General features: G+C 48.3%; 1 protein-coding gene across 1 annotated transcript; it reads right to left on the bottom strand.

Moving 5' to 3' along the window:
• Positions 1-995: 995 nt before the first annotated feature.
• HMGCS1 (3-hydroxy-3-methylglutaryl-CoA synthase 1) lies at positions 996-9,674 on the bottom strand. Its single transcript, XM_014964889.1, has 10 exons — positions 9,538-9,674; positions 6,159-6,616; positions 5,632-5,757; positions 4,956-5,120; positions 4,069-4,237; positions 3,784-3,954; positions 2,698-2,804; positions 2,253-2,378; positions 1,830-1,993; positions 996-1,419 (listed from the first exon to the last, which is right to left on the bottom strand). Exons 2-10 carry the CDS (start codon positions 6,604-6,606, stop codon positions 1,327-1,329), a joined length of 1,569 nt encoding a protein of 522 aa, XP_014820375.1. The 5' UTR covers positions 6,607-6,616; positions 9,538-9,674; the 3' UTR covers positions 996-1,326.
• Positions 9,675-12,205: the final 2,531 nt, after the last annotated feature.

Raw genomic sequence — 12,205 nt, 5'->3', positions numbered from 1 at the left:
TAAATATATGTTACAAGCTTACAAGGCTCATGTCATAGTTCATTTCCAATCTGGGTTTTAAAAATCTACCAGACTGGCATCCCCATTAGCATTGCATATCCACCACTTGCAAAATGGATAGGTTTCAGCTTGTGTGTTGGGAAAAAAAAAAAAAAGAGGAATAAAAGACCCCACTCCTACAATATTACCAATAGTGAGAAGGACTTCAAAGTACAAAGCCAAATTCAAAGTTAGAAATAGTCTTTCAGAAAGGTATTATATAAAGAATAGCGAGAGGCCAGAGCGCCAGACAAAGTGATCTTCCTCCCTTCGTTTGCCAATTAAACCAGCTCTAGAATTTTTATTTGAAAATTCTGCTGCCTTAGACACTTCTACTAAATAATCGCGAAAGGTGCCAAATCAGTTAACTCGTTTCTTTAGAAGAAAGAATTACCACCTCCCTGCTTTCTCCTCTTTCCTCCCAGGCTGTGGTGGTTTATAGTGCAGGTGGAAGCTGGGAGGGGTTCTGTAGTAGGTACCACAGCAGGTCACAGAGTTTCCGGGAAGAAAACCACCTGTCAGTCTCGCTGTTCTTTAATCCAGTCATTTTGACAGGGGAGAGAGATTCTGTTCTGGCAATGGATGTTACTTGGTTCTACACCTCTCCCAAAGCAAGGGTGCTGGGAGGCAGGCTGGGAGAAGAAAGGGAAGGTGACAAAGGGAAAGAGAAGAAGTGCAGTACTCAGAAGGCTGACTGCTCACTGTCAAGGCACTGAGAACCCTAATGTTAAAAGCTCAGACTATTTTGCCACACGCTTAAATACGAGTAGAAGGTAACAGTATAGGTTTCAAGTCATTTAACATGGAAAGAATACATCTTGAATTAAAATTCGTGTCTGTTTTGGCACCGAATGTGGGTAATACAAACAATAGGTTTACTTTTTCAGGTTTTGAGCTTACTAAGGTTAACTATCCACTTCAGTTGGCTTGCACAGAGTGAAGAACAGCTGCTTTCCTTTTTTTTTTTTTTTCTTTTTTCCTGTGTACAAAGACCTTGTAATAGACTACAACTACAACTCAGCAATTAAAAAAATTCAGACACGTTAAGGAATCCACACAACCCCTGGCAACTCCCTCTATCTCCAATATACTCATGATTTTAGTGTTCTGAAAATACTACATCAGCACACCATATTATGACAAATCTTTTCAAGGAGCTTGAACAGTTTCTCCATGCTCCAGTGAAGTACTACTGTGCACGGAAACTTCAGTGCTACTGCAATCCTTTTTCTCTCTCTCTCAGCCTACCCTCACACCTTGTTCCATTCCCCACCTCACAGAGGTATCTTAATGCTCCCCATTGGAAATGGCAACAGTAACGCCTTCAGATTCTGTTGTTGCAGGGATTCTTGGCACTTTCTTAGCAGGGCTTGGGATGTGCTAAGAAGAAGGGAAAAAAAACATTAAACACAGTTTTTCTAGTTCACAGACATTCATACCTCACGGCTAGTCCAACTCTCAAACAACATTCATGCTACACTGGACAGCTCGGTCTTTAGCCAATCAAACCGGTCATGCTTCATGCAAACTGATTATGTGAAAAGAGCCAGTTTGTTCTTGTTTTCGTTCTTGAGCAGCTTCATTCTCCTTACGATGAAATGTACTTTTTTTTTTTAAAATCCCACGTTCAAATTTTTTACTTCTGGCTTGTGTGTTACACATGTTAACAAAGTATTGGAAAAGTAACTTGTTAAACCACTTCCTCCTTTAACATACATGCACATGCTGAGACAGGCACATAAAGCATTCCACCATTTGTATCAAACTTTAAAAGAGTGCCGAGTGTTCACCTCATGAACAACGCCCGGGTGGACAACTTCAACTCCTGCCTCCAGAGGTCCATCACCCAGGAGCGGGCGCCGCGCGTAAGTTCTCCTGTGTTTTTCATCCACACGCACCAGGTACCACGTTCCCTCAAAGAGATCTTCCACCGAGCACTGGGGAATATAGTTGGCTGCAAAAAAAAGCCAGTAACTCGCTGTTAGTTGGTGCCAGGCAAGGGTTTTACACAACAGTTTGGACGGAGTAAGCCAGAAACAACAAGTCTGCATTTGCATTTCAGGCCTGTTGGGCCAAGGAACACAAGCAACTCAGAAGCAGAAAGGGTTGGACATTTCCTTCATCCTACACCCGAATAATTTAAAGTCAGGTGAATTAAGTGATGAGCATTTTGCTGTAAGACTAGTAGTGACTTATATGTACAAAGATCTTACCCAGATGATGCGTGTCCTGTCTAATCTTCATGTTTTCAGCAAAGACATCAGGTGCAATGCACTTTCTTGAGTCAAGTCTTGTTTTGAGATCAGAAAGGCTGGCAGTTATTTTGTCCAGCGCGGAACCTACAACATAAAACCATCAGGTAAGGTGGCTCCAGTGCTGTCAACATCTCGAGCCTGTTCAAAACATTGTGCATTGCAGAAACTAAACTGTTAGTAATTTCTAAATATTCCAAATCAAAGCATTAACAGAGTTTGATGACTATTATTTATTTGCCCAAGGAGACACTCAAACATTCCCTGGAGCTGGCACATCTTCAGTTTACCACTGCTGCCATGAGGCACTGCTCTGCAAGTTTACCTACACTGGTGGGTAGTGTAACGAGGCATTTAGAGGTGAGCAGTGCAAGGGAGCTAATTAACACCTCTTGCTTTCACTCACCGGGAGTGGCATCCTGTGTAACTCTGATGGAATACAGCGTTGCAGCAAAACCAGAGCCATATGAGAACACACTGATTCTCTGTCCTGCCAGCTGCTCCGGGGAGTATCTGCAAAGCAAGCAACAGCTGGTCAGCACGAGAATTAAGCCAAAGGTACCAATTCTCAATAACTAAAAAGTGCAGCTAGCTGAGAAAATGCAGCCAGCAAATTATACTGGCTACAATACAAATTTAGCATGCTATGCGCATAAATGATGACTTTTAAAAACACGATTTCAAACACTGCTGTTATGCTTTCCAAAGCTCCCTAAGCAAAACAGAGCAAATAAATGCCCAGAATATGATTATCTAGAAGACAGCCAGTTTTCATTCTTCAGTGACCTAAAGCCTAAAACGAACAACCACATCTCGGAAGGCAAAGTCAGAATAAAGAAAAAAGAATCCAAGAGGAATGGCTTAATTTAAACTTAACATGATTTTGTAAATGTCTGTCATTCCAGTTTTCATTCTTCAGTGACCTAAAGCCTAAAACGAACAACCACATCTCGGAAGGCAAAGTCAGAATAAAGAAAAAAGAATCCAAGAGGAATGGCTTAATTTAAACTTAACATGATTTTGTAAACGTCTGTCATTGCAAAAAAAAAAAAAAAATATATATATATATATAAAAATGGGTAAAACAAGAATAATTTAATGTGGATTTGATTATTATAGTGAAAGAGACAAGGCATTCTGATTCTCTTTCCCACTGCAGTGGTTTGGTTTTTTTTCAGGGGGGAGTGGAGGGGTGATGATGGGAGAGAAGGTTGAAGCTGGGAAAAGACACCATCTTGCAAATAAGCTCCTACTTTGGAAGGCAGTAAATAACTGCTTCAGATCAGCTTCTGACACAGAAAACTTGAATCTGCTTGTCACTTGAACCGATTGTGTGTGCAGAATAATTTAACTTCAGCCTTTCTGCTTAAGGCACTCTAGTAGGAAAAGGTTTGCTAGATGGTGCTTTTACAGAAGGCTTTCTCAAACAAGAACCTTTTATGATCTTACTTTTAAAAAAGAGCTATGAGTATTTTTCCAATTTTATGCTTACTGGGCTAGAAGAGAAGCAAGGCAACCATAGACTGAAGGGGTATACATATTGCCATTCTGATTGGATACAAGTAACGAAGCTTTGGTTTTCTGATTGAAGAGCTCTGCACTGGCTTTCATGAAAGCTTTTTCCACATCTCTGTCAAAATATGTATCTTCAAGTTTTATATCCCTGTTAAAAGAAGTGCAGAAACAGTTACTAAAATAGCAGAAAGTAAAAACACACCTTTGATTAATATTGATTAATTAATATTCTATGAATTAGGAAGACAGAAGCCATTCTCACCTGAAAGCTTCCAGACCACTGAAAACACCGTTTGCTGTTTCTGGGTTTGGTTCGCTGAGGAAGTCATTCAGCAAGAGCCTAGCCACAGATTTCTGTACCAGTTTACAGTAGGGAGAATGAAAGATCATGAATCCAAAGTCATTCAAGGTGAAACGTCTGTCTGTCCCCTCTGGAAATGGCAGAAATGTCGTGTTACAACTAATGTTTAGTACTCACTTCAACTATGAAAATAAAATAGGGGGGTGGCAGGATACCAGTCATCACAACGCGTCAGCATGTATGAGAACCCTAAGACTAACTATTGCTGTCATTTAAAACACTACTGCTACTTCTAATTAAAAATTAGTTTCCTACTGATCTTTTCCACCAACTGACAACACTTGTCCTTCTTCTAGAACAAAAAGAGCAGGATCTCCATATTTCTACCCAGCATTTTGACAAAATAAATAATCTACTTCATTTAACTATCTAATCTTTACACCTATGCTTCTTGAGGGAAGCAATTACTAAGCATATGGAGTAAAAAAAAATAAATAATCAGTATCGTTACATAACATTTAAATGTCAACCTGACTATCTTAAGAGCCTGGCTGGAAGTTGGGGAATGACAGATTTTTAAGCAAGGTATTACACGTAACACCAACAAAAGTCTGTAGAGACCACTGCTTACTGACTATCAGGTACCTAGCCATACACAAACAGAAAATAAGACCCTTCTTACGGGAGACAGCAAACATTCCAATTGCCTCAGACCACACAAACATGAAGAAAGGGAACCATATACTAGACTTTAGACTAGACACTAAAGCTTGAAAATACGTTGTCTGTGTAGTTACAGATCCCAGCATTTGCCAGATCTCGCAATGCCATCAGGTGAGGCTACATACCCTTTTGCCACTGGGCGTGGATTTTGTTGCGATAGACAGTGTAGCAGCGGTCTAGTGCACTGAGGTAGCACTGTATAGACAGTTTGCCATCAACTACAGGGTACTCGGAGACCATATCTGGTTTATAGAAGTCATACGCGTGCTGCATGTGGGTTCCACGCAACCCTGAGGGAGAGAAATTGACAAAAGTTGAAAATGACTTCATTCAGCTGCTTTGAATCAATTCGAATGCACCACTTAAAACACATTGGGGAAACAAGTAATATTTGGCCCGAGTTCAGCATTTTTTTGCAGCGCTCCAGGCCTTTAAGGCAGCCTTTCACACAATCCTCAATTCCTTGTTAAGTATGATAGGACTGAGCATGACAAACACGTAACAAATGACTGCCATTATTTCACCTTGGAAGTGTGATTCAGCTCTAGTCCACTCTTTGATAATTTTATTGAAGAATCTCCAAGGAAATAAACAGATATGAGAATCTCTAGTTGTTCCTTTTTGCCTCCTATAATGGGACTGGGCCAAGCTAGCCCAGAGCAAGAGGAGACAAAGAACAATTTCTGACATAAGTGGGAGTTAACTCTGCCCTCCAGCAACACAGAAAAAAACAGGGGGCAGGCTTCAGAATAGATCCGTTTATCTGGCCCAAACAATAATTAGTTTTCTCCCAGGACTAACCTCTCTCAAAAATTAATGGCGCATTTGGACCAACCAGCATAGCAACAGCACCAGCTCCCCCGGTTGGCCTGGCATTTCCAGTGGCATACACGGCTATGTCTCCAGCCACAACGAGTGCATAGCGTCCTGGGAAAAACACACAGAAATAACCATGAGAAATGAACCAAGAGTCCAGCACATTTTAATATCCACCAGCAATTTTTAGGCTTTGGTAACAAAGGAGATGACCCCAAGTCTAAGGGGCTCTTCAATCCTGACTTCCCCCCCCCCCGCCCCCCACATTCCAATTTCCTGGCAGCCACTGAAATTTACAGGAAAAGACCAGCAATTATTAGCCATGTAGTTATTTTGACACTGTAACTGATCTAGCAGCAAATGCCCACAGTGTTTAAGAAAAAAGACTTTGGAAGAGATAAACAGATTACCCTCTGGGTTTTATATGGTTAAACATGAACACTGTTCTTATAAGGCAGATCACCCCAAATCAGAGGATGAAGTAACTTTTCAAGAAAATTCCCTGAACTTACCATCCCAAGAACTGGACTCAATCCAATTAATGGCATTAAAAAGAGCAGCAGTGCCTCCATAGCATGCATTGGTGGTGTCAATTCCTTCTACATCTGTATTACCAGATTCTTCAAAAAGCTGCATCAGGACAGTCTTTACGGATTTTGATTTATCGATTATCGTCTCCGTTCCAACTTCTAACCTCCCGATACAATCATAGGAGAGGCCGTTCCTCTCCATGAGCTTCTGAACCACAGTCAAGCAGAGAGAATTGATATCCTCCCTGTCGGAGCAGAACCCCATCCTTGCCTGGCCCAGCCCAATGGTGTACTTCCCAGCATCCACACCATCGTACTTCTCCAGCTCTGTCTGGTCAACGTACTGGGAGGGAAAATATATTTCCAGTGCAACAATTCCCACATCTTTGGGCCAACAGGATTCAGCGTTCACTGGAAGAGACCCAGGCATCGTGGCAGATCTTTAAGAAAAAGAAAAACAAACAGAAAACCACAAAATCGGCTGACTTATTCGCACCCATTTTGAGAGACTTACTTTCACTTTCTGTAGGTTTACAGGAAAAGTTAAATTTCAGGTATTCTACAAGGTCATTTGCACAAGGCAAGACTTTTCCTCCAGGGAGATTTTGGTCTGAGCATAGTGTAAACATAATCAGAAGTTTTGCAACATTTTATATTGAGCAGTATTTTTAAGTGAAAATACAAATTTCAGCCCTGGAGACCAAGGGATGTAGGTTAAGCCCAAGTTATTTCATTCAAGTAAAACACACGCTTACAAGTGTTTGAGAAATTTGCCCTAATGTTCATTACTCTTATTTTGTTTATACGCAAAGTCTCAATTTCACACAACCAAGCCAGAAAGACTGGATTTCTGTAAAATGTTCCTCGTTGAGAACTGAAGTTTAAAATCATCCTTACCAGGAAACGTCTGCCTTGAAACCGGCCAGGGTTTTTTAAAAAAAAGTTATTTTATTTTTAAATCCAGTGACCTAAGCCTCTCCATTTTTGTGTATACTTGCAACAAAGATAGCAGAATTTTTTTTTGGTGTGGGTTTTGTTGGGGCTTTTTATATTATTATTTTTTTTGGTTGGGATTTTGTTTATTTTATTTTAAGCAGGCTCCGCTTCGGCACTCCTTAATGCCAGGCCTGGCAGGGTATTCCAGCAGCTGGGATGAACACACGGGGGTCTCCCCCAACAGACCAAGCTTTCTTATTTTAACCCTCCCTACACTTTACCATCACCAGACCCCAGGACAAGCCCTGCATCTCCCCACACCCCTGCTGACAAGCGAGAGCCCCGCAGGACGCGCATTAAGACGAGCATGTGGAAAATATTAAAAATATCCACCACAGGTACAAGGAGCCTTAGGTAAGACCTAAAGCCCCACCGACCTACGCAGGGCTCGCCGCTCGCTTCACCTGCCTCCAACAAAGCTTCCACTACACCTACGAGGTACTTAAAACCACCTATTTCATTATGAACTGCTTTTCGTGCAGCCTTTATTCACACCGGAGGAAAAGGGCGACCGGGGCGGGGCGGGGGGGGGAGGGACGCACTGCGCATGCCCGCTGCGCCGGCCAGGCGGGGGAGTGCGCAGGCGCAGTGTGGCCACGCCTCCGCGGTGATAGCCACGCCCCCTCGTCGGGATGGCCACGCCTCTCCCCTGTGTGGCCACGCCCCCTCCCGGGGGTGCGGGCAGGACCGGCAGCGACGGCGCGGCGGAGCCGCGACGACGCTGCCGGTCCTGCCCGCACCCCCCCGGAGCGCTCTCCAAATGCATTTACAAGCTTGCTCTGGTCACTGAAGAAAACGGGACATTTGATATCTTAAGTCAGCCGGTCATTACAGGGGAAAAAAACCCCAAAAATATGTGTTTAGTTGAGGTAGAACAACCAGCCTTTTGTCCTTCTGGCCAAACAGCCGATGACATCCCATCATCGGGGTGGGTTTTTTTGTGTTTTGGTTTTTTTTTTAACTGAAAACGAAAGAGTACTGAATAGTACAGTTTCTTTTAAACAGACGATGGAGAGCTCCAAATTCCTTCACGTATTAAAAATGAGAAACCTACTTTGGTTTATGTCCCCCCGTCCCCCCCCCGCTAACATCACATAGGGCACGGGTGAGCTGCATAAAACGGCCACTATTTTCCGCCAGCGTTGCCCGAAATACATCGTTCTCAACTGTGTGGGCTTTTGTTGGGAATCTGAGCGTGTTGTGTCAATAACTTGACTTCGCCCTTTCCCTGCTTCGGTTTTTAATTCACAGAGAGCACCTGACAATGTTAGAAACGGGGCACCCCGGGCCTGTTTGCCGCAAGCCACGCGTTTGGTGGCTGCCTTGGTCCTCCTGCCTCTGGAAGGTTTGGGGAAGAGACTTCATCAGCGGCAGCTTCGGGCTGATTTTCCAAAGTTGGAACGGCGAAGGGCTTGGTGGCTTCAGCTACAGCATCACCCAGTCATCCCTCCCCCCTGCCACGCCAAAAGGTACCACGCGCGTGTCAGATGCCTGCCACGCCACGAGTGGTCACTGCCTCCGGCCCCCCCCCCCCCCCCCCCACCCCGTGGCCTGCATCTCCATGGGCCGGAGATGCGGCTACATGGGAAACCGGCAAAATGCGTCAAAACAGCAACTGGCGGAGGCGGCACCTCGGATCCACCCGGGAGGAACCACCCGCGGCACCTTCCCTCCATCCCAGACTAGGACCCCCGACAGCCGCAAGGAGGTGGGCGCCGGGATGCCCACACCCCTGCGACACTCGCCATCACCACCAACGGAGGCGACGGCATCCCCGGGGGCAACACCCGGCTGCCCTCGCCCCGCGTGGGTCGGCGTGGGCGGGAGGTGGGGGGGGAGAAAAGTGGTGGGGAGAAGGGGGGCACGCCCGCTCCGCTCGCCCCGACTTGGGTGGGCGCCTCTGTCGCGACACTGAGAGGCGACAGGCAGAGGGACCGCGGCTTCCAGGGTTCTTGGCGGACCCCGAGGCGGGGGCAGAGCCCCGCAGCAGCCACCCACCGCCGCTCACCCCGTCGGGGGGGCACCCGCGTGAAGAGGTACCCACGTTAAGGGGCACCCAGACACACTTCTTTTGGGTTGGGTTTTTTTTTCTTTCATCCTTTTTTCCTCTTTTTTCCCTTTTTCCATCTCTCCCTCTCCCCGCCCTTGCCGCACTGCGGGCACTACCTACTTCACCCGCGCTTGCACCCACCAACAACACACCGCTCCTACCCACGCCGACCCACCCTCGAGCACCGCGGGCGGCCCCACGCGTGTTATTCCCCCCACGCGTGGCTCTTCCGCATCCCCCGCCGCGGCTGAAAGGGCGAGACGGGGACCGCCGTCCCGCCCGCGGCGGGGAGGGTGCCTGCCCCGCCGCCCTCACCTGTCGGAGGTGATGGCTCCCGGTTCGGCTCGCCGCTCCGCGCCCTGGCCCGCTGGCACACACCGGAGGACGACACGGGGCGCCGGCGCCGGGCGCCTTTAAACAGCCCCGCCGCCGGGGCGCCGGCCCGCTCCCTGAGCGGCAGCTCTCCCGACCAATCACGGCCCTTCGCCGCCCGAGTCCCGCCCCCCCGGCCGGCTCGCACGCCGGCGCGGCGGGAGGGGGGGAATGGTGTGAGAAAGTGACGCGGCGTGGCCAGAGGGCAGCGCGCCAATGAGGACGCGGCGGCGGCGGCGGGCGCTCAATGGGAGCCGAGCGCAGCGCGGCGGCAGCCAATGGGAGCGCGCTGCCGACCGCGGGTGAGGGTAGGAAGGCTGCCGGTCCCCGGCGAGGCCGGCCGGCCGTTGCCTGGCAACGCGAGGCGAGGCGAGGCGAGGCGCGGCGCACCCGGCTCCGGCGGGGCTCGCCCTGCCCGGCGCCTCCGCCCCGGCCCCCGCCCCGGGGGTCCCAGCGACACCCCAGGGCCGATGCCGGGCGGCGGGTGAGGGGCTGGGAGGCCTCTGAGGGGAGGCGCGGGGCTGTTGAGCGTGGCGAGGCCGTGAGGCTCAGGCCGGGGGCCTGGAAGCGGGGGGCTCGCCCCCGGGCCCATATCAACCACCTCGGCGGGCCGGGACCAGGGGCTGGGGGCACGCACGGGGGTTCAGGCAGCGAAACTGCTTCAGGGAGAGTGCGATGCCCCGTCCCCCCCCAGCCACGGGTTCTCCCTCACAGTCTCTGCCCAGCCTGCCAGGCCCACGGTGTGCCAAACCACATCTCATGGCGTTATTGTTATTTGGCAAACGGGCAATTAGCTAATGGATGGTTTTCACGTGCCAGCCTCTTGTAGCCTTTAGGCGCTGTGGTGATTTATATCTATCCATTGCTTCGAAGGTTACCGGGTGTCCCCAGCGGAGCCCTCCCTGCCCCTGCTGGGAGTACAAACCTTTGTTGCAGGTGGGAAACTGCTCGGTAGAAGTCACACACAAATTTTAAAGCCTAGGTAATCTGGTTGTAAAACACTGCTCGAGTCAGAGAAATCCACTCCCTTAGCAGCTGGTGTCAGGCCCTGACAGATCCGATTGCTACAGCGAGCAGAAGACACCACCTTGCTCACCTCACACAGTTAAGGTGGTGTTAAAACGGTGTCGTTTCCAACATCTCAGGGGCAGCTAAAAACAATACAAAAGAAAGGAAAAAACTGTCATAGAAACTCTTAACTCATATTGTATTTGTTCAATCTGTTTTGGACTTGTAACTATTCTGCTATCGTCATGCAGAATCACAGATTTGTCATCTAACTCTTTGTAGTGCAAGGATTGGGAAATGCTACTGAGAAATTGAAAAGTTTTGTTTGCACGTGTTGCCCTGCGGTCTTCTGATAAGCTGATGCCATTCTGGGTACAAGCCCATTCTGTTTGTAATTCTGAAAAAACACGTGGACAAAATAGGTGATGGCACAGTTACATCATGTAAACACAGTGTTATCTTCTGTGCCTACAGACCAAATGTAACTTCTTAGAAAAGTTGAACTTCAGCTCTGGGCATCTAAAATTTCGATTCCTTTTTTCCCCCCTTCCTTCCAACTGCAAAGAAAGGAAGAAAGAAACAAAAAAACTCCAACCAGAACTGTGTCCTTGTTCTAGACTTCAGAATGGTTTCCTAATGCCAGCCTCTCATGAGAAGCTTTGCTAGCAAAATGTTTCCTGGCATGAGGGAACTGGGCATGTTTAGTTCGGAGAAGAGGAGGCTGAGGGGGGACCTTATTGCCCTCTACAACTCCCTGAAAGGAGGCTGTAGAGAGGTGGGTATTGGCCTCTTCTCCAAAGGGAATAATGACAGAACCAGAGGAAATGGTCTGAAGTTGCAGCAGGGGAGGTTTAGATTAGATATTAGGAAGAATTACTTTACTGAGAGAGTTGTCAGGCACTGGAACAGCCTGCCCAGGGAGGTGGTGGAGTCACCATCCCTGGAGGTGTTTAAGAAATGTGTAGACATGGCACTTCAGGCCATGCTCTAGTGCCCAAGATTGTTGGTTTTGGGCTGTCTGTGGGTGGGTGTGGTGTGTGTTGGTTTGGGTTGTGGGTTTTTTTGTGGGTTTTTTGTGTTTGGACTCGATGATCTCAAAGGTCCCTTCCAACCATGACTATTCTGTGATTCTGTGACTGTTCTGGCTTTGGAGCAGCCCAGGCGCTCACGAGGAGATGAATTGGTCCATCTTGAATTTGCAGGAGCTTCACATTAGGGCTGTGAGAGCCCCCTGGGACCTTGCAGCCCCTTCCCCACTCCCCGGGGCTTAGCTGCTGGGGGCACCAGTCTGGCTCCGGTAGAAGGTGCTCACTGAGCCTGGGATGGGGCAGCAGCGAAGGGCTGTGTGACCAGGAGCCCTGAGGAGCATCCCCAGTGGCCTCTTCCCCTTCTCTTGGGAGCTGCGCCAGGACTTGGGCTCTTGCCTGAGCGGCGCCGCACGTGTGGCTGTGCCCGGCCGCATCCCTCGCCCGCCCTGACCCACTGACTTGACTGCCCAGCTTCACCTCTAACCTGCTCCGTTTCAGGCTTGCCCAGAAAGCTAGCCCCTTGGCTGACCCCGCTCGCCGTGGCTGGCCCTGCTCCCATTTATTTTGTTTTGTTT

Source organism: Calidris pugnax, unplaced genomic scaffold, assembly GCF_001431845.1.
Source record: "Calidris pugnax isolate Ruff unplaced genomic scaffold, ASM143184v1 scaffold273, whole genome shotgun sequence".
Classification (NCBI taxonomy): domain Eukaryota; kingdom Metazoa; phylum Chordata; class Aves; order Charadriiformes; family Scolopacidae; genus Calidris; species Calidris pugnax.
Note: the sequence above shows the minus strand (reverse complement) of the source record. Positions and strands in the feature narration are given on the sequence as shown.

Bases quoted from the DNA above. Each gene is read 5' to 3' on its own strand.
- HMGCS1 (XM_014964889.1), bottom strand. From the start codon at position 6,606: ATGCCTGGGTCTCTTCCAGTGAACGCTGAATCCTGTTGGCCCAAAGAT. The intron at 5,758-6,158 runs GTAAGTTCAGGG...TGTTTTTCCCAG, and splicing joins TGAGTCCAGTTCTTGGGATG to GACGCTATGCACTCGTTGTG. The intron at 1,994-2,252 runs GTAAGATCTTTG...TTTTTTTTGCAG, and splicing joins ACAGGACACGCATCATCTGG to CCAACTATATTCCCCAGTGC.